This window comes from Opisthocomus hoazin, chromosome 21, assembly GCF_030867145.1.
Source record: "Opisthocomus hoazin isolate bOpiHoa1 chromosome 21, bOpiHoa1.hap1, whole genome shotgun sequence".
NCBI lineage: Eukaryota > Metazoa > Chordata > Aves > Opisthocomiformes > Opisthocomidae > Opisthocomus > Opisthocomus hoazin.
This window is the reverse complement of record NC_134434.1, coordinates 16,731,464-16,752,179: the sequence shown is the minus strand read 5'-3', so window position 1 is coordinate 16,752,179 and position 20,716 is coordinate 16,731,464. Positions and strand designations below refer to the sequence as shown.

General features: G+C 67.2%; 2 protein-coding genes across 7 annotated transcripts; both read left to right on the top strand.

Annotated features, from left to right (window-relative positions):
* Positions 1-2,397: 2,397 nt before the first annotated feature.
* LOC142363843 (uncharacterized) lies at positions 2,398-5,261 on the top strand. 2 transcript variants are annotated; one of them, XM_075440897.1, is made up of 4 exons: positions 2,398-2,502; positions 2,808-2,931; positions 4,120-4,419; positions 4,489-5,261. In XM_075440897.1, exons 3-4 carry the CDS (start codon positions 4,375-4,377, stop codon positions 5,047-5,049), a joined length of 606 nt encoding a protein of 201 aa, XP_075297012.1. In that variant the 5' UTR covers positions 2,398-2,502; positions 2,808-2,931; positions 4,120-4,374; the 3' UTR covers positions 5,050-5,261. The 2 variants fall into 2 exon arrangements, with proteins under 2 accessions (XP_075297012.1, XP_075297013.1); XM_075440898.1 differs by having other exon boundaries at positions 2,808-4,419; positions 4,505-5,261.
* Positions 5,262-7,796: 2,535 nt separating this feature from the next.
* Positions 7,797-17,400, top strand: ST6GALNAC2 (ST6 N-acetylgalactosaminide alpha-2,6-sialyltransferase 2). Of its 5 annotated transcripts, none has more exons than XM_075440893.1 (11): positions 7,797-7,918; positions 13,443-13,535; positions 13,650-13,707; positions 14,327-14,501; positions 15,271-15,436; positions 15,521-15,659; positions 15,800-15,903; positions 16,064-16,147; positions 16,239-16,329; positions 16,726-16,825; positions 17,037-17,400. In XM_075440893.1, exons 1-11 carry the CDS (start codon positions 7,812-7,814, stop codon positions 17,132-17,134), a joined length of 1,215 nt encoding a protein of 404 aa, XP_075297008.1. In that variant the 5' UTR covers positions 7,797-7,811; the 3' UTR covers positions 17,135-17,400. The 5 variants fall into 5 exon arrangements, with proteins under 5 accessions (XP_075297008.1, XP_075297007.1, XP_075297011.1 ...); XM_075440892.1 differs by having other exon boundaries at positions 13,431-13,535; XM_075440896.1 differs by lacking the exon at positions 13,443-13,535.
* Positions 17,401-20,716: the final 3,316 nt, after the last annotated feature.

The following is a 20,716-nucleotide window of genomic DNA, read 5'->3' as shown; positions in this document are numbered from 1 at the left end:
AGCAGAGCAGCATCCTTTCCTGAGCAGCACATGGTCTCCCCGTGAAGGGACAGCCTGACAGAGGCTGGTCACCCTCCAGCGCCGACCGAGGACCAGCTCCCGAGCCCCCAGGAGCTCTGGGCCCTGCTGGGTGCCTGCCCCCGCGGTGGGGGGGCACGGCGGGGTCCCCTGTCCCCGCGCCCAGGCTCTCCCTGCCTGGCACTCCCCGGTGGGCTCTCGGTGGGCAGCGAGGCAGCGCTGATCCTTGCCCGTGTGTCGGGGTGCACCGAATTGCTGCGGGTTGCTTAGTGACCAGCTCTGCACGGGCATTCTTCCCGCCTGAATAGGGCTTTCTTCTTCCCCAGAAGTTGGAAGAAGTTTCTCTTGGACCCTTCCCTTCCCCCTCCTCTTTTGTTTCCCTCCCCTCTGGGAAGCAGCATGGGGCCGAGTCCTGCCGAGCAAGGGGACCGCGGTGGGTGAGGAGGCTTTGGGGATGGGCTGGTGATCCCCAGCCCGCGCTTCCCCCGGCACCTGGCTCCTGCGTGCGGCTGAGGCTTCCTGGAGCCATGGGAAGGAGAACTCGCGGGAGGCTTTCCCCACCAGCGAAGCCAGTTCCTCTCAGCACCGCTGGCAGTTTGGTATCACCTGGAATAACCCTGGCTGGAGAAGACCCTTTGCTGTGGTCCAGAGCTCACCCGCAAGCTCCAAACTGTGTCCGCGCTGGCCCCGGAGCAGCAGCTCTGACCTGGTGGTCCCCTCCTGGCCCCCCTGCACCAAGGCATCCCACCCCACCGCGGCACGGGGCACGCGGGGACGCGTCGCCCGGAGCCCGGCTGCGTCTCGCCGGAGCCGCCTGACCCTGCGGCAGCGGGTCCGGAGCGGCCGTGGGAAGGCGAGCGCTCTGCAGGCAGCGTCTGCCTCCAGCCCGGCACGGGTGGGCGCAGCGAAGCCCACGGAGGGCAGCTCCGGCTGGAGCATCCTTGTGCGAGCCGGGATCAGTGTCCTGGGGAGCGAGCAGCAACGCCGGGCACTGCCCCAGCACGCTGAGCAGCCGGAGCCCTGCTGCAGGGCCACCTCAGGTGTCCCTGTCCAGGTCCTTGCGGCTGGCAAGGGTTGTCCCAGTGCCACCAGCATTGTCCCAGTGCCACCAGACAGCAGCTCCCTCACCATCTGGCACAGCAGCCGTGGCACCGGCCATCGGAATGCTGTCCCCAGTGCCCTTCGCGTTACAGTACCCGCCTGCCCGTAGGCGCTGTGGGCTGAGAGCTCCTTGGGGTGCGTGGGGACGTGCACAGCAGAGGTTTGACACCCACGAGTGCCACTCTTGCAGCTCTGGAGTGTGTGCAAAGGCGCAGCCTCGGCTCGTGCAGCGTGGCACGGCGCTGGAGGCAGTGCCGGCAGAGGTACCAATGCCGGGACCGGGTCTGACGACCCAGGAGATGCCTCAGATGTGGCAGTGGACACGGGGCCCAGTGCCAGCCACCAGCACCTTTCCCCGCTGCCAGCCGGGAGCTCCAGGGCTGCCAGATTTAAACAGAGACGTCTGATTTGGGGAAGTGACGTGGGTTTGCGTGGTGAGGTTTGGGTAGCGGGGGGGCTATAGGGGTGGCTTCTGTGAGGAGCTGCGAGGAGCTTCCCCCCATCTGATAGAGCCAATGCCAGCCGGCTCTGAGACAGACCCGCCACTGGCCAAGGCCAAGCCCACCAGCGACGGTGGCAGCGCCTCTGGGATAACACATTTCAGAAGCGGAAAACACCTGCGGTGAGGCAGCAGTCGAGAGAGAGGAGCGAGATGATGGGAGAGAAACCACCCTGCAGACACCAAGGCCAGTGAAGGAGGAGGGGGAGGAGGTGCTCCAGATGCCGGAGCAGAGATTCCCCTGCAGCCCGTGATGAAGAGCATGGTGAGGCAGGCTGTGCCCCTGCAGATCCCCACCTGCAGCCCAGGGAAGGGACCTGGGAAGAAGGGAGGGGTTGGGGGGAGGTGTTTTAAGATCTGGTTTTATTTCTCATTATCCCACTCTGATTTGATTAGTGATGGATTTAACTCCCTTTTCTCCCCAAGTTGAATCTGTTTTGCCCGTGACGGTAATCGCTGAGTGATCTCTCCCTGTCCTCATTTTCACCCGTGAGCCTTTCATCGTATTTCCTCTCCCCTGTCCAGCTGAGGAGAGGGAATGACCGAGCGGTTTTGGGGGCCACCAGAAATACACAACTGTGCTTCAGTATGGCCAGAAGCCACTGCCACGTCAGCTCTGCTTCTCTCGGAGCTGCCGGTGAGTACCGTAAGCCGTTAGCACAGCCGTGCCCAGCTCCTCCCCGGCTTCCGCAGAACTTCAGAGCCTCTGGATACTCCCTGCCAAGTTGCGGGAGACAAACCCACTCGTCACCCGGGAGCTCTGGCAGTGTCACCTTCCTGGCAGGGCTTTGAATACTTTGTTTGGGTTCCACCTCTCCCCATTCTGCGGTGACTGCTCAACAGCCTTACAGAAGCACGGACCGTGTCCTGCTGCATGTCCACAGGCACGTAGCTCCTCGGCTGGGGCTGAAGCAGGAGGATGAGGATGGGGACTTGCTGGGCTGGGGAGCAGGGATGCGCCTTGGGGGTGAGCAGGAGTGCAGACCCCATCTCGTCCCCGCTCCCGCTGCCCGGGAGCGGGGACGAGACGGGGTCTGCACCGTGTCCTGCGGCTTGGGGTGCCTGCAAGCACTGGCAGCCAGGACCGAACCCAGCCAGGCGCTGGAGGGAGCCGCCATGTGTGTCTCGTGCAGCGGTGGCACATCCAGATCATCCAGATCATCACTCCTCTTCTTCTTCTTCTTCCCAGGCAAGGAACTGAGGCGCGGAGCGGCCAAAGGTGGACGCCAGCGTGGAGCGGGTCCATCGCTCTCCGGCAGCTGCGGCTGGCTGGGCGCGGTGGGAGCGTGGCGGAGGGACGTGCCTGCGCCAAGGTTGGCACAAAACCGCTGTGCTGGTGACTTATCAGATGCTCTTTGTGTTCCCCAACTGCAGAGGGGCCTTCTCCCTTCGCTGGGGATGTGGCAGCAGGGAAATCCAGTCGGACCAGAAAAACTATTGATAATAGGGGAGGGAGAACAAGATAAAGGAGCAGCCGGTGGCTTTGTTGTGCAGAAAGCAGCAGCTGACTTTCCCCCCTGCAGCGAGCCCTGGGGCAGGGCCCCACAGGCTGAGAGATCCTGGGGGTGCAGCAGCCCCAGCTTCCCACGCCGAGGGGCTGCGGTGGTCCCGGCCCCTCTGCCAGGCGGAGCAGCCGGACCCGGGGTGCTGCGAGGCTTTGCCAGCTGGGCCTGACCCAGCCCTCGGCGTGGTAATCCGGGAAAGACGCTGGCTGCGTCCTGAGGACGTCCCACGGCTCGCTCCATCCCTCCCGCGGCAGCGTCCGGCGGATGAGGGGCCAGTGCCACACCGCGCTCGGAGACGCTGTCCCCTCTCCCCAGCTCTGCTTTGGGGACAGGGCCACATGCCTTTGGGGCTGCCGTGTTCCAGCAGCCCTCGGGGACCGCTGACGCTGCCGAGAGCGGGGCAGGACCAGCCCACGTCTGCTCTGCCTGGTCCGGGGCCGACAGGAAGGGGAAGGCGGCCGTCTGCGTCATCACCCGGATTTTTCCAAGGTGTTTCCCAGCTCCCCACCCCTCCAGGGCATAACCCGGAGCCTCGCAGGTTGGAGAGGGACGGCCTTTGGACTGTGTGCTGCCCTTATCTCGGCCCCCGCAGCGGCCCGGGGCCGGCCAGCGGCTCTGCCATGTGCAGGCATCTCCGCCATCGCCATCGGAGCCGGGCTGGGCTGTGGCCGCGCCGAGGCGAGGAGCCCGCGTTGAGCTGCCGCGTGAGGTCCCGGACGCTGCCTCGTCCCCACAGCCCTCCCGCTGTCGCGAGGAGCAGGAGGGGGCTGACGGCTGTGGGTGCCCGTGGGCCGCACCCCGCCGCCTTGGCACGGAGACGGGGCGCGTCAGCGGAGCTTCGCTGCACCCCCGGCCCCCGTCCTTCCCCGCAGCGCGGGGCCGGGCGCCGGGCGGAACGGCGGAGCCCAGCACAGCCGCGGTCGCCGCGGGGTGATGCTGAGTGTTATAAATGACAATACGCCATTTGCATTATCTTTTTCTTTATTAATATTTAAGGCAATAAGAAGCAAGCCAGCAGCGCCGGGTGCGCGGGGAGTCGCTGCTCCACCAGCGCACACGCCTTCCGATGGCACCGGCGGGCTGTAGATCCTCCCCGAGCTGCTCGTTTCCGCGAAGCCTCCTCCTTCGTTTGATTCTCTGTGCTTACGTGGCATCACTCATTGACGCATGCGTCTCATGATGTTGGTGGTCTTTAAAGTTCCTCTGGCGGTCTTCGGGATGAAGAGTCTCTTCTTCCTCGGTGTCTTCTAAATGGCCTTTTCCTATAAGCGCCTGCGCCCTTGGTTTTTGTCTTGCGTAAGCGATACAGTTAGCCCGGTCTCAAACCGCACGAGACTTGTGTCTGTTGCTCCATGCCTTCTGTAGTTTCGTTGTTTCGCAGGATGCTGCTTTCCACAGTTGCACAATGTGTGCACGCAACAGGAATCATCTTCTGGTCTGTTACATGAGCACAACCCTGAGCGTCTCCGCTCCCGCGTCTCCGGTCCCGCGTCTCCAGTCCTACCCCGTCACGTGGGTCCCCGCGTCCCCGCACCCTCCACGCGGCCGCTCCCCTGCTCACCTCCCGACGTCAGCTGCGGTACCACCTACAGATCCACGCCAGGGACGTCGGGGAGCAGCCGCGTTCTACGGGCGGGCGCTTCGCCTGAGCCCGTCTCTGCAGGGGACCTGGCGCGAGGAGGCCTGGCGAGGGGCGCGCCGGCTGCGCTCCCGCCCCGTCGGCGAGGGGCTGTGCGTCAGCCTCCCCAGACATCTGCTGACGAGCTTTTCCCGATGAGCTGGCCTTGCCTCCGCAGGCAGCCATATGGCCCCGCGTTCTGCGGGGGGCCCGGCGACGCGTTCCGAGCTCCAGGCTCTGCGTTGCAGGGAAATTTCCTACGAGCAGGTTTCTGGCACTTTCTGCAGCGCACCTCTGACCTGCGCTGAGCAAAAGGGGATGCAGGAACCCTCCAGGAGGTTTTTGGAGAGCTCCTCCTCCCAGCTGGACGGTTCATCACTGCAAAGACCCCAGGACTTCCCTCCACCAGCCTGTGGCCAGCAGCCAGCTGGTGCAAACGGTGCTTTTTCCCCTCTGGCTTTCCCTGGCCGTGTGCGTGGCTTAGGGTTTGTTTCCAAGAAGTAATCACTGAAATAAAAAGCCCAGGCTAAAAATGCTGCTTGCTGCTTTTTGCTGTAATTTCTTTTGTGTTCTTTTCCTAATCTTTATTTGGCAACTCTTCTCCTGAAAGGTTCTCACACTTCTGTAACTCCTAAAGGAGCACCACCTCATTTGGGGGCGTGGGCCAAAAGGCATTGCAGCACAGAACGAGCGGAGCAGATAAAGAACCATGCATCTCGTTTGCACCCCTTGGACAAAACCCAGCAGCAGAAAACGGATATCGCGGAAACAGGGAGCTGAGAGCGCTGTGAAGAAACCAGCTCCTCCGCTCCCCCGGGCAAACGCGCCCCGGCTGCGCCTCGGCAGCATTGCCGTGGCGGGGCCATGAACGTCTCTGCATGGCAAATTCCTGGCTTTGGCCAGGCCGCGCGCTCCGGACTGTCGGTCGCCCAGGGCCAAGCCTTGCTACGTCCCTTGTGACTTACTAGAACAGTTGGTAATAATTAGCCATGCTTAACGAGGGGCCAGAGTCAAGAGCACATGAGCCGGGGTCGCTGGGAGCGAATCCATCGGGTGAGGGCAAACAAGCGCAACCCCTGGGTCTCACGGGTGGGGACAGGCTCCAGCCCGGGGGACCTTTGAGCCGGACCCCAGACTCCCAGCCCCCCTCCGCTGGCCCTGAGTCTTCTGGACGGTGCCAGCACCCGCGGGGGCTGGGAGCAGGCCTGACTGACAGAGGCAAAAAGCATCACATCCTCCCATCACCCGCGCTCCTCTGAGCTGCCCCAGGCTCCGGGGGTGCGTGTTAACCCCCTCTCCTGCCCGCCCTGTCGCAGTTCTGGCTCCAGCTGGGCTTTAGACCGGATTTCATCCCTGCGTGTCCGTGCGGTGATGGTCCGTTCTCTCCTCCCTGCTCCGTGCCTGCTCTCCTTCTCCATGCCCAGCCAAGCCTGCCTGCTGCAGCTCCCGCCGCTGCGCAACAGCCCGGCAAGGCTTCTCCAAGCTCAGCCCGGGCACCGTCCCTTAGCAGTGACCCCAGCCCGACGTCCCCTCTGCCAGTGGGACAAGGCCACCGCTGCCAGCCTCCAGCCCTGCCCTGCACCTGCCGTCACGCCAGGGCATCACCACCGCTGCCAGCCTCGAGCTGCAGCCCTGCTCCCACGGTCGCACCAGGGCATCACCACCGACGCCAGCCGGGCACCTCGTGGGTGCCAGCACGGTGCTGTCCCCAAAGCTCCCAGAGGACCAGGGCCCAGGGGACTCGCAGCTCTGCAAGCGACGGGAGGCTGAGGCCCACTCGAGTGAGATGATTTACGCGTTTACCTTCCCTTAGGAGCCGCATCGCTGGCAACGCGTCCAGGCAGGCGGGCATGGGAGCCAGGGGGGCTGGATCGGGGGGGTAAGAGGTGTTGGAGGAAAGGCAGCCCCCCCATATGCCAGCCTGGGGGTGCGCGGCTGGGGCTGGGGAGCAGGGGTGGGGGTTGGCCCCGGGTGTCTGGGTCCGGAGAAGGACGGCGGGTGTCTGGGGAGAGGCTGGAGGTGGGAGACACCCTGGGGCGATGTGCTGAGGGTGCTCGGGGAGCCGAGGGTCTGGATGGCGCGCGGCTCACCGCGCTGCCGCTCCCCGAGCCCGGCGGCTTCCGAAACACCCATCGGCCTGGGAATCACGGCAGATCCACCGGAGGTGCTGGGGGGCCTCGCTGGGTCCCCTCCCCCACCGCAGCGAACTTTTTGGCAAGCGCATCCTGGAGCTGCGGGGCTGTGTTCTGCGTTCAGGGGAGTTTCGCCGAGGCAGCGCTGCAATGGGCTGCGCAGAACAGACCCCGGCACCTCCCAGAGCGTCGAAACGCCGCCTTTGGGTTTCCCTGAAAGACCCCCAAACGCGTTTGCCCGCTCCCCCGGCCCCAACCCCCCTGCGGGAGCGATGTGCTGGGGCGGGGAGCGGCGGGGGCCCGGGGCACCCCGCAACCCCCGCTGCCCCCCGCTCCCCTCTTCGCACCGAGCAGCGGCTGCGGCTGCGGGCGGCGGGGCCGGGCGGGGTTGTGCGGGGTTGTGCGGGGTTGTGCGGGTCTGCCCGGGGCCGTGCGGGGCTGCGCGGGGCCGGAGCCGGGACCATGCGGGTCTGCCCGGGGCTATGCGGGGCCGTGGCGGGGCTGTGCGGGGCCGGAGCCGGGACCATGCGGGTCTGCCCGGGGATGTGCGGGGCCGGAGCCCGGAGCCCCCACAACCCGCCCCGGGCAGCCGGGGGTGCGGGGGGCTGCGGGGGCGAAGCAGCCGGCGGGGAAGCGCCTGTTGCAGCCGAGCGAGCAAGTTCGGGCGCGGGGGCAGCGCGGGGCTTGACGAGCGGGGGGGGGGGGGGTGTGTGGAATCGAGGGGAAACCCCCCCAAAGGCGCATTTCCCCGCCGGCCCCGGCCAACCTCCACCCCCCGGCTCCGCGAAAAAGCAGCTCCAAAGAGGTTTTTTTTTTCCCTCGGCGAGCCTGAACCAGCCAGGCCGGTGCCTCCGCCCCCGGCCCCCGCCCCGGCGCGGCTCCCGGCCCGCTGCGGGGCCCGGCGGGAGGAGGGGGGCTGCGGGGGGTGCGGGGCCGGGATGGGGTCCCCGCGGTGGCGGCGGCTCTGGCTGCTGCTGCTGGCGGCTCTGCCCCCCTCGCTGCTGCTCTGCGGGCAGCGCCGCGGCCCGGCGGGACCCCCGGCCAGGTAAGGGGGGGCGCGGGGGGGGGGGGGGGCGCCCGGGGGGGGGGATGTGTAGCTGGGGTGCCGGTGATCCCGGCCGTGCCCCCCGGTGGGGGCTGGCGTGAGCCGTGTGCTGGCAGCGGGCGCTGCCCCCCCCGACCCTCCCCCAACCCCCCGAGGTGTCCCGGGCACCGGGTCCTGCCCACGGCCGCCAGCCCGGCCCGGGGGGCCCCAGCGCGGGGCGGGGGGGGCTGCAGGGGGGCCCGCGTGGGTCCAGCCCGTCGCGGTGCTGGGGCCGGGGGGCTGCGGGCGCTCAGCCCCGGGCGGGATAGACCCCCCCCTCCAGCAGCCGGCCGGACCCCCCCTGCTCGCAGCCTCCCAGGGGCCGCAGCCCTTCCCAAACCCCAGCATCTGCCCCTCCGCCATCCCTCCCCCGCCCCGTCCCCAGCCTCCCCGGTGGGCGCCGGGCGGGGTGCTGCGGGGTGCTGGAGGGTCCCGGGGAGCGGGCAGGGTGGGGGGGGGGCCCGCAGAGAGCCCGCACAGCGCTGGGCCCGAGGGACCAGCCGCCCCCTGCCCCCCCAGCCCCGGGAGACGCTGCGGGCGTGTGTCCCCCCCCGCCGCGCTGCGTGCTCCCGGTGCCGTCGGTGCGGCTGCGGGGAGCGGAGCCGGTCCTGCGCGCGGTGACCCGAGGGCAGCCGGGTCCGCGCTGGGAGCTGCTGGGGTGCCGCTGGCCGGGCTCCAGACTCTTCCGAGCTGGGAGCCGTTTTCTCTCCGTGCCCCCTCGTGCCCAGGGCAGAGATCCTCTCTCCTGCCCGGCTTGCGGGGCAGAAGCATCCCCGGCAGCCCCGCCGTGCCCACCCTCGGCATACTGGGCCATACTGGTTAGCCCGAACTGTGCGGTGCGCGGAGCAGGTCGCGGCTGGCGCGGGGAGCAGCTCCCCACAAAGAGCTTGATGAGAGGGGAAACTGAGGCCCGCAAGGGCAGCAGGACGTGCCCAAGGACCACGCTGGAGCTGGGAATGGAAACCAGCCGCGTGCCGGCACCGGGTCCGTGGCCCATCCCGGGGTCCGGGTGTGGAGGAGACCTGTGGGATGGGAGCCGGGAGCGGGTTCCCCCCCGCATGGCAGCCTGCGGGTGACAGCCACTGCCTGGCCCTGTCCCAGCCCCGGGTCCCCCTGCCGCAGCCCACGCAGCCGATGGGCCCCAGGGTCACCGCTCGCGCGTCGCGGCGGGTGGCCGCGTTTAGGCGGGGAGGTCGTGTGAGCAGCGTCTCCGCGCAGACTTACGGGGGGATGAAGGGGGTCGGGAGGAAGCTGACCCCCCCCGGCTGATGCTGGCTGCTGCCAGTACCAAATCACCTGGGGCCAGACACCCATGGCAGCGCCGAGTGCCCCTCCAGCGCGGCGCGAAGCGGTGGCAGCGGTGCGGACCCTGTGGAGGTGGGTGGATTGCGCCCGTCCCCGCAGAGAGCCGGCTGCCCTGCGGTCAGCGGGGTTTGGCTGGGTCCTGCCCCGTCCCGCTCCCTGCCCGGCCGTCCCTCTGAAACCCTGCCGGCGAGCGGCTGGCGCCGCGTCAGGCTTTGCTCTTAGGGCAGACGGGGCGAGCGTGGAGCTTGGTGCAGCCTCGCCGTGCCTCTCCGGCTCGGCACCGGGGGAAGATGCTTTCTGGAGCTCGGCCCTTGGCGGTGGGACGGAGCAGAGGCCGTTCGAGAGCAGCTTCGCGTCGCTGCTTCGACTCCCTCGCACGGCTCCGCGGGGCTGGGGAGTGTTTGCTGAAGATAAGGCGGGAGCGTGCGGTCACGACGCTGCTGCATGGTGTTATCGTCCGGAAACGGAGGGTGGCCGTGGACCAGAGACGTCAGGTTTGCGAATGCCACGGCGTGAGGGAGCGCGCCCGGGCTCGGCTGCCGCAGCGGGCGCCCGGCAGCCGCGGGCACTCCTTCCCCGGAGCCCCATTGTGCGTCCCGGGGAGGGCTGTCATCTTCTGAGTTGACCAAGCATCACGAGGTGCTTCGCCACGTCCTGGCGGGTGACGTCCAAGGGTTGGGCTCCCCGCAGGGCCGCTGAGCTGCCGCCTGGCAGGGGGTCCGGCCGCCCCCCGCCCTCCCCGGCAGCGCCTGGGCAGCGGCCGCAGCCGGGACGGGTGCTGGGGAGCCGGCTGCGGCACCCACTGCACGGGGAGGTGCTGACGCAGAGTTTTCTCAGCTCGGCACGAGCCCTGGAAGAAGCGATGAGCCGGTGCCCCGCACCGTGTCTGGCCACCAGTGGAGGAGGCTTCCAGCTCCCGTCGAGTTTCGGAGCAGGAGCCAACGTGCCAGGCTGCTGCGCCCACCAGCCCGCGCGGAGCTGGCCCCGAGCACCCCGCACCGCCCGGGCAGCGTCCCTGGCAGTGCGGAGAGTGGCACAGCACCGTCCCGCTGCCACGCTGCCGTGTGCTGCGGGCACCGGGGTGAGCCGGGGAAGGGAAGAGTCTGCGCCGAGAAACAGGAGCGGGAGATCTGGGGGGGCTGCGGAGGGGCTGGGTGGGCAGAGATGTGCAGCTGGGGCTTGTGAGCCCGACAGGGACGGGCTGGGGTGGCAAAGGGGCCAGGGGGGTCTGCTGGCATGGTGTGGGACGGTCACGGCTTTTGGGGTTCGGAGGTGGGCTGTGCCCCTGCAGCCAGCAAAAGGGTCGGTGGCCAGAGCAGGGGCTGGGGGTGCAGGAGGTGCATGCGGCTCTGGGGAGCTCGGTGCTTCACAGAATCCCAGCATGGTCGGGGTCGGCAGGGACCTCTGTGGGTCACCCAGCCCAACCCCCTGCCCAAGCAGGGTCACCCAGAGCAGGCTGCACAGCACCGTGGCCAGGCGGGGCTGGAATATCTCCAGAGAAGGAGACTCCACAGCCTCCCTGGGCAGCCTGGGCCAGGGCTCCGGCACCCTCAGAGGGAAGAAGTTCTTCCTCGGGTTCAGCTGGAGCTTCCTCTGCTTCAGTTTGTGCCCGTTGCCCCTTGTCCTGTCGCTGGGCACCACTGAACAGAGTCTGGCCCCGTCCTCCTGACCCCCACCCTGCAGATATTTATCAGCATTTCGAAGGTCCCCTCTCAGCCTTCTCTTCTCCAGGCTGAACAAGCCCAGCTCCCTCAGCCTCTCCTCGGAGGAGAGATGCTCCAGTCCCCTCCTCATCCTCGTAGCCCTGCGCTGGACTCTCTCCAGTAGCTCCTCATCTTTCTTGAAGTGGGGAGCCCAGCACTGGACACAGCACTGCAGATGGGGCCTCCCCAGGGCAGAGCAGAGGGGGAGGAGAACCTCCCTCGCCCTGCTGCCCACACTCCTCCTCATGCACCCCAGGATCCCATTGGCCTTCTTGGCACCCAGGGCACGCTGCTGGCTCATGGTCACCCTGTCGTCCCCCAGCACTCCCAGTCCCTCTCCGCAGAGCTGCTCTCCAGCAGGTCCGCCCCAGCCTGTCCTGGTGCCTGGGGTTGTTCCTCCCCAGGGGCAGGACCCTGCCCTTGCCCTTGTTGAACCTCATCAGGTTCCTCTCTGCCCAGCTCTCCAGCCTGGCCAGGTCACACTGAATGGCAGCACAGCCTGTCAGTGCATCCACCACACCTCCCAGTTTGGTGTCATCAGCAAACTGGCTCTGGGTTTGGAGCAGGGAGGTTTCTGCAGTCCTTGGTCCGTTGCGCGAGTGTGGGTCATGGCGATAAGCTCCTGCGTGTGGGCCGGGGGTCTGTGGCATCACGAGATGGAGGAGGCGGGCAGGGCTGGGCAGCTGGTGGAGGTGGGCTCCCGGGGTGGCCCCCGACAGCTCACCCCAGCGAAGCTGGCTCGGCGCTGTGGGCTCCCCTGGCAGCGGCTGCGGGATGGTTGGACAGGCAGCCCTGCTCTGACTGGCGTCTGCCGCCGATACCCGGCAGCGGTGGCTGATGGAGCAGCCTCCAGCGTCACCAGGAGGTCTGGGAGCCTTTGGGTGCCGATCCCAGCCGGCGCCTCGCTGCGCAGACCTGGCAGGGCAGCTCTGCTCCCGGCCCCAAGCCGGCGGAACCACCGGGCGTGGTGGGGCTGGGTCTGTTCCGATGCCGGCGGTGATAACGCCAGAAAGGCGCCGCAGAACGCTGCCGCTGCCTGGGACGGCTCGGTCCCACTGAGACCCTCCCGGGGCTTTGCCCTCGCTCAGGGATGAGTGGGGGGCAGCGGGCGCAGCGCCGTGCCTGACCCCTCGCCAGCTCGGGGGCCAGCCCTGGTGTCAGCCCCGGTGTCAGCACTCCTGCACCCAGCACGCTGGCTCTGGCGCGTTTGGGGGGCAGGACATGGCCATGGGGCAGGGCTGAGCCGGGGACCCCCGGGCCGGAGCGGGTGGGCTCTGCGGGGGAGCTGGCTTTTCGTGGGGCAGCGGGGCGAGACGCGCCGGTTGGAGGTGAGGAGCTGCCCTGGGGTGCTGGCAGAGCTCAGCCCCTGCGCGGCGCGGACGCCCGCGCCCTCGGCATCCCCTGCCCGGCGCTGCTGGGGCGATGCCCGCTTGGCCCCGACTCGCCGCCCGCGCCTGGGGACGCGCTGCAGCCGGGCACAGGGCTGTCCCCCCGCACCGTGCCGTACCCCGGCGTGGCGTGCGGCGGTGTTTTGGTGGCAGACAGGTCTGGATCCGCTCCCGGCAGGGCTGTGGGCGCTGCCGGCGTCGACCGGCGCTGCGGCAGGGACAGAAACCCAACGCCCATCGCAGCGGGGGGGGACGACAGAGCTCCGCTCCCCACCTGCCTCTACCTGTGCCCGGCCCCCAGGCAGGGGTGCGGTGACAAGGGGGCCCTTGTCCCCTCCACAATGCCCCCCCTCTGGCCACAGCACCTGCCGGCGGGGCCGGGGGCGGCGCGGGGGGCTCTGAAGGGCCCTTCTGTGTGGGGATGAATGGGAATCTGTTCCCCGCCGGTGGGCTCCCACCTCCTGCTCGCCAGGCTGCGACCCTGCCCGGCCCCCAGCCCCCCCGGCAGGCCGGGTCTGCTCTGCAGGGCCCCCGGAGGTGCTCCCCGAGGTGCTCAGGGTGGGACGCCCCGACCTCCGTCCGCCAGCGCTAAGTGAAGGACCAGGGCACGGCCCCGTGGCAGAGGGCCTGCACCCCGAGAGCCCCCAGACCCCCGCTGCCGATTGCTTCTCCAGCGCAGCCACTAAAGGGGTCCCAGCCCCGTCCCCGTCGCGCTCGGGAGGGGAGGGGTGGTGGGAACGGTCGGACTCAACGATCCTAAAGGTCTTTCCCAACCAAAGTGATTCTGTGACGAATGATTGGAGGCGCCAGGAGGTCTTGGCAGGGCCCCCCGAGGCTGCAGGCGGGGCTGGGTGTGGGGCTGGGTTGGTGGGGTCCTGGGGTGGGACCCACCAGCAGACGGCAGCTGCTTTCTGCATCAGTCCGGTATTTTGCACATCTGTGGCTCCCCACTTGCAGAAGGACAGGCCAACGGGGGGGTGGGCGCAGCGGGGCTGAGCGGAGGTGCTGGGGTCCTGCCCCGTGGCTCTCGCAGGACGGGGGGTGTCGGGGTGCTGCGGTCCCCTGAGCCCCCGCCAGCTTCTCCTCCAGCCCACCGCAGCCGGAGCCGCTGGCGCTGGCCATGCCGGGGACATCACGCCGGGCCGGTGGCCGCGGAGAGACCCTCGATGGCGGCTCGGAGAGGTGAGGGGGGAGGCGTGCGCAGCCCCCGGCGCGAGCCGGGAGCCCCCTCCCGCTGTGGGGTTCCCCAGCGCCCGGGCGATGGGGGTTAACCCCACTGTCTGTTCCCCGTTGCAGTGGGACGTCCTCGAAGCCCTCCGCCGCGCTGGAGGAGCCCAAGCCCAGCAGAAAGCAGGTAACCGTTAGCGAGGCGATCGTTAGCGTCCCCGGTGCCGCTGCTCGCTGGGTCTGTTGGTGGGGACACGGAGGAGGAGCAGCGCTGGCTGGAAGGGGGTTGGGGGGTGTCGAGGAGCAGCCCCCTCCGTCCATCTCCATGCACGTGGGTCTCCCCCGGCCGCCCCGCTGCCGCCGCCGCAGCTCCCCGAGCGATTCTCCGCTCCGGAGGTCGGAGCCAGCATCGCCCGCTGCCTCCAGCGCCGGGATGCCCGGGCCACCAGCCTGGGCTGGGGACTCGGGAGGGTGAGCCCGGCTCTGCGAGGCTCCGGGGCTGTTCTCGCACGGCGAAGGCCTTCAGCGGGGTGCCCGCACTCGAAGGTGCTCGGTCTGTCGTGGGGCTCGTGCTTGCGGGCGGCTCTGTGAGCCCTGGTCCCTCTGCCCACGCGAGCCGGGAACCAGAGGGGTTTGCTGCAGAAAACCGAGGCGTGCGGCCGTGCCCTGCCTGGGTGACCCGGGATGGACAAGGAGTATTCCTGTCCCCGGGTTTGTCCTCTCCTCGGTGCCTGCTGAGGGGTGGAGGCGTTGGAGGGAAGGTGGACCCGGGCTGCAGCCTGAGCTGAGGTCCCCGTCCCTCCCAGCCGAGCCCGTGCCTCCGCTCGGTGACGGCCAGGGCGAAGGCAGACCCCAGGTTTGGGGAGATCTTCCGCTTCGACACCCCCGTGCTGATGTGGGACCAGCACTTCACCCCGCAGACCTGGGACAGGCTGAAGACGCGGCACGTCCCCTACGGCTGGCAGGGCTTGTCCCACGCAGGTAGGGGCACCGCCAGCGCGGGGGGCAGCGGATGGGGCAGGGGGGCGATGGGAGGGCGCAGGGCAGCTCGAGGGGCCCCAGCCCCCAGCAGAAGGGGCTGAAGACGCAGGGCGGGCAGAGCAGCCCTGCGGAGGAGCCGGGGCACTCCATCCCTCCCCAGTCCACCTCGCAGGGTGTGGGACGGAGGGGACGGCTTCGCGAACGCCGCTTGCTGCGTCTTGTGACATTTTCCCCGAATAAAAGCTCCAGTGTGTGCACGGTTATGAACCGGGGCCGGAGGAGCTCGGACAGCCCGCTCCATTGTTGTGGACGGAGATTTCGCCCTTCTGCCCCAAACCCACTCTGTGCTCTGCCCAGCAGCCACCGGCCCCCGTCCCTGGGCTGGGGACGGTGGGGGGGAGCGAGCTGGTGGCATTTGCAAGGAGACATTGTCGGGAAGGGACGTGGGCAGCGTGGGCAGCGGCATCCGCAGGGCTGGGGCTGGAGATGTCCGGAAGCATCCCCGTGCCTCGCGCAGCCTCCGACGGCCGCTGCCTGGAGTGGGATTAGGTACATGGGGGGCTACGAGGGGGGACCCCGCACCTGGGAGAGGAGGGGCTGGCTGGTGTCCCCCCATCCCACCGGCACGAGGATGGTGCGAGCAGCCTCGCGTGCTGCTCCTGGACGCGCTCATGTGCGAGCTTGTCTGTGCGTGCTTTGCGCGCCGGTGCCGACATGGGCTGCTGCGCACCCTGTCCCCGCTGACGGGCCCCGTCCCGCTCCTTCGCAGTGGTGGGCAGCACCCTCCGGCTCCTCAACACCTCCGCCAACAGGCACCTCTTCGACCGGGACGCCTTCCCGGGGGGCTGCGTCCGCTGCGCCGTGGTGGGCAACGGCGGCATCCTCAACGGCTCGCGGCAGGGCAAGGCCATCGATGCGCACGACCTGGTCTTCAGGTGCGGGCGCGTGGCGGGCAGGACGGGGCGGTGGGTGCTGGGGGGAGGCCAGCCCTGGGTACGCGTCCCACGCTTTTCCTGCAGGCTCAACGGTGCCGTCATCAAAGGCTTCGAGGAGGACGTCGGGACCAAGATCTCCTTCTACGGCTTCACGGTGAACACCATGAAGAACTCGCTCATCGCCTACGAGGAGTACGGCTTCACCCAGATACCCCAGGCCAAGGTGCGACCCCGGGGGCTTGTTGAGGAGGTGACCCCAAACTGTGTGTTGCTCCCTGTCTCAGGAGCCCTCAGCCCTCGCCCTCCTGGTGTGGGCAGTGCCCCAAAGCCCCCTCAAGTGCCACCTCTGTGTCCCCGCGGCAGGACCTGAAGTACATCTTCATCCCCTCGGACATCCGGGACTACGTGATGCTGAAGTCAGCCATCCAGGGCAGCCCGGTGCCTGAGGGCTCGGACAAGGGGGACAGGTGAGCAGCCCCCCAAGATCCTCCCAGCACCTTCGGTGATGGTCTGGAGGGAGCAGGGCTTGCCTGCCCTCGCCCCACCTCTGCCGCTGGTGGGATAAACCCCAAGCAGCCCCAAGACCCCCGTGACGCGCGTTCTGCCCTTCTCCTTGCCCCGCTGCAGGCCACAGAAGTATTTTGGGCTGGAGGTGTCTGCAGAGAAGTTCAAGCTGCTGCATCCAGATTTCCTGCAGTACCTGACAGCGAGGTGAGGATGACGAGGACCGCGGCTGCTGCCCGGCTCTGCTCCCAGCTGGGCTCAGACCGCCTGCCTCTCACCGCTGCTCTCTCCAGTACAGACTGGTGGCTGCCCAGCATCAAAGCGCAGTCCCAGTCCTCCCCCGGCACTGGAACCACTTCTGCCGTGCTCTCTGCAGATCAAGCAGAGAGGTTTGTCCCCCGCCGTTCCCACCCGCTGCGGCCCAGCTCGTGTCCTCCCCCCGGCAGGGAGGTGCCCACAGCCTCACCGCAGCTCCCGTTTCCCCAGAGAAGTTCAGTCCGGATGAACAGGAGAAGGGGGGGAGCCCAAAGGGATTGTCTCTTCCTGCCCTTCGTGAACGCAGGCGCCTGGGCTGGGGCGATTTCGAGCAGCAGGGAGGTGCCTTGCGGCAGCTCGCAGTGACGGAGCTGAACCTCGGTAGCAGCCACTGGAGAATCCACAGGAGCACTGTGTTTCATGGGGTGCTTACCGGGCACCAGCACGCGGTGGGGGCTGGACGGGTGCTGCCGGGTCGGGTGTGGGGGCGGCGGTGCTGAGCCCCCCCAGCCTGCCGTGTCCGCCGGCAGGTTCCTGCGGTCGGAGCTCCTGGGCACGCGGTACGGCGCGCTCTACATGCCCAGCACCGGCGCGCTCATGCTCCTCACCGCGCTCCACGCCTGCGACCGGGTAAGAGCCCGCGGGGCCGCCTTCCCGCTGGGGACCTGGGACCCCCGTGGCTGCTGGGGCGGGCAGCTCGCTGCCGTGGGGGTCCCGCCAGGGAGAGCCGTGTCCCTGCATGGGCCACCCTGTCCCTGGAGGGGTGGTGGGGGTCCGTGGACCACCCGAGGGCAGCCCTGACCCCATCCCTTGTCCGTCTGTCCCACCTCCCTCCCCACAGGTCAGTGCCTACGGGTTCATCACCGCCAACTACGAGCAGTTCTCGGACCACTACTACGAGCTGGAGAAGAAGCCGCTGGTGTTCTACGCCAACCATGACATGATGCTGGAGGCAGCGCTGTGGAAGAGCCTGCACCGGGCGGGCATCATGACCCTCTACCAGCGGTGAGGCCGGGGGGTGGCCCACGGGGGCACGTCCAAGGACTCCTGTGGCCTTTCTCCTCTCCCCCAAGGCCACCACCTCGCTGCCGAGGGCTCTCCCGGCCGGCCGGCCCCAGGCACAGAGCCCCGCACCGCAGCCGGCGGCGGTGACGTCAAGGGGTGAGCCAAAGCTGGTAGAGAAACATTGCATCTCCTCGGGGGTCTCCAGCAGTGTTTTCTGGCTCGGTGTGACCAAACGTGGCCTTTGGGGCACCAAGAAGCACCACGGCAGGTGGCTGTCAGCTCCCGGCCCCAGGGGTGCGGCCGTGGGGCAGCAGTGGCCCCTGTGGAACCCCGGAGGGGCGGGGGGATGCTGGCGGAAGCGTGTACGTGTGGCAGGAGGATGCCCGTCGCCTTGCCATCACGCTCAGGTCCTCCTCATGACAGGGGTCTACACCAGGCACGGAGTCCTTGGGTAGGAGAGCAGCTCGTCCTGCCGGTGGGAAGGTGGGGGCTGGAGAACCCCCTCCCTCCCGGGCTGCTGGGCTCACGCGCACCCCTTTCCAGAAGGATCCGTTGGCCTCCACGACCAGGCTTGGCTGCCCGCTCCCTTGCCCTGTAGCGTCTCCTTCCCTGGGTCATGGCGGCTTCAGCCAAGCGGGGGTCTGGGAGCCGCTGGCGCAGAGCGGGGTGACTGTGGCTCGGGGGGCCGCTGGCAGCGCGGCTGGCCTGCAGCCCGCACGCGTGGGTTTTGCCTCACTGTCCTCCGAGAGCTCGGCGCAGGAAGCCCCATGCCAGGGGGGTGGGGAACCGGCTGGCTTGCTGGGCCAGTCTGTGACCATCACTCTCTTCTCCTCCCAGAAACCCCAGAGGGAGGGGAAGGTCTCAAACCCTCCGGGCACCCCGTGCAGGCTGGGGGGGTCTCGCTGGGCCCCCCTCCAGCTGGTGGGGCCCAGGGGTGGGAGCACAGCGCAGTGGGAGCGGTGCGCTCCCAGACCCTTCCCCACTCGGTGTAATTACATCAACGTTGAACCACTGCCACCTCCGACACCTTTCTGTTGCTTTGGGGAACAGGGTGGGGCGAGACCCCCAACCTCCCGCAGCAGAGGGGGCCTCCGAGGGGGCACGGCCGCGGGGCTGAGCCGTGGCCGAGCTGCGGCGCGCGGGGCTGGCAGGGCGGCGCGCTGCCCGGCGCTGTGCGGGACCTGGGAGCGGCTCCGGGCACAGCCCTTCTCCCCGCGGGATGCTGCCGGCTGGGGAGCGGCGCTTACTGCGCAGCCCGCCCGGCCGTGAGCCAGGGAACCTCAAAACCCCCTGCAGCTCGCGGTGGGCCGCTCTCAGCCAGCTCGAGCGAGCATTACGGAAGATGAGTCTCTAAGCCTGTTTCAGATGTAATCTCTTAGCTTGGAGCCCATCTTCTGTTCCCAGGTCTCAAATTAAGCTTTGTTTGCCACGGAGCCGCCTTACAGTGGTGCCACAGCAGCCTGTCGGGCCTGTTTCTGTCACCAGCGCCCAGCAAAACCTCCTCCATGACAAGACTGAGCCCGATCCTCCCATCACCTGGCCAAGCCAGCGCTGAAAACCTCCTCGAACCAGCCTGGCCAAGCCTCAGCATGGCCCACGCAAGCGACGTGGAACATGGCGATCGGCGGCACCTTGATGTACAGGGCAAAACGAACAGGTTTGAGAAGCAAGTGCTGGCACGGGGAGCATCCTGCTGGGCCTCCCACCCAGCTCACGGGCAGAGCTGTTTGCACGTCAGGAACTACTACGCACACCCTCCTTTCCCACTGCACAACGGGAGCTTTTCCAGCCAAGGGTGTAGCCTAGCCCTGGAGTTGAACGTACTCAAAATCAACTTCAGCTCCCGAGATTTTCCGTAACTTCTTTTATTCTGGAACACAGGACAGCAGGGAACCGCTCTTTCCTCCCCAGCAGTAGGTCAGGTCCTAGTGGCAGACAGACAGTGTCAGGGCAGAGTGCCTGTCAGCCGAAAAGCTGCCGATCTGCACTACTTAACCAGGAGTACAGGTCTCAGGAGACGAGAACTCGCTCCCCCTCCACGCCAGTGGCACTCGTGCCCACCCCCTGTACGGCGTTACTGGGAGCTTACCGATGATGCGGCTGCGGCATCCCCGAGCGGCGCGCAGGAGCCTGCAGTTACACCGTCCTGCACCGCGTGTCGGTGGCCGTCTGCGAGACCCACGCCAGAACCACCCTCCTCCTGCCGCTTCTGGAGCTGGGAGACACCGCAAAGCAAGGCTGTGACGGCTGTCCGAAACAAGCTTGTCCCGAAACAGCTCCTGCCCCTCTCTGTAATACTCTCAAAGCGCTGAGCAGCATTTACTTTTCCTCTTTATCACCAGGCTGCCTCGGCACTTTTTCCCCCTACTCCTCAGAAGCCAAAAGCCCCATGAGCTCTTCCCAGTGACTGGTCCTACTGGGAACACAGCTGTATTGACAGAGCAACCAGTGTGCCCGCTGGTTCGCAGCACCCCTTCCTCCCCTTTTGCAGACCAACCTTGATCTCTTACGGAAGTCCAGTGTCGATGTCATGTCTGCCTGTTCAGCCTCCCAGTGAAAGTTACTGATCTTCTGCAAACAAATCCAAATTCTGTTAAATAAAGCGTGAAATTGTTCAGCAGTGCAGCTGTCAGCTACCTGGAGACAAAGTGCTCTTGCAGCGCGTGTATGCAGGGACTGTACACCAGGTGCGATACAAACGCATTTCTGATCTGCCCTTCAGCCTGCCGCTGTGCCTCGCTGCCCGGATAAGAACAGGGAAGCTCTTCGCAGACCGAAACTGCGCTGCGGCAACAGCGGGCAGCGCCCACAGCCCCGTACCGAGCCCTGCCGTGTCGGGGCTCCAGAGCTGGCTGCCCAACAGCCCAGCGCTCGCGCTGCCGTCACCCGTGGCGAGGGCAGGAGGGAGGGGGGCAGACGCTGCCTCTGCCCCGCTGCTGCCGCTCCCGTCACCTGCGTCTCTACGCGGGAGGAGACCCGCAGAGGGAACACACAAGCCTCGGTGGACAGTTTTTTCTCCCTCACAGCCAAGCTGTCAGACAGGGATAACAGCACATCACAGGCTCCGTTCCTCTCCTGCCCTGGGCTACATAAACTCCTCAAGTTCCACAAAATTACAGACAGCAAAGGCACCCAGATGCCGACACGCTCACGACCGGTGTTCCTCCTGAAGACCAGTATTTTTCGCGGTAGGTGTTCAAAGACCAGGTATTCTGCTCTGCAAATGAGTCATGCTGCCTACACACCTGGCATACAATTAATAATTTAAAACCAAGCAGCATACAATACTGAAACATTCTCTTACCAGCTTCATGCCCAACTGAGCAACTGTCCTGTTGCCAAAGCTGTCTTTGGGAGAAGACACAACCCCAGGATTCTGCAGGACAATCTCCTCCTAAATACAAGGTGCACTGAACACTGTTAGCAACAGTACTTCAAATAAAGATTGTCTTCCACTTGTTTCTTCGCCACCCCTTCCAACAAAAACCAGCACCGGGTTACAGAGCAAGCATTAAA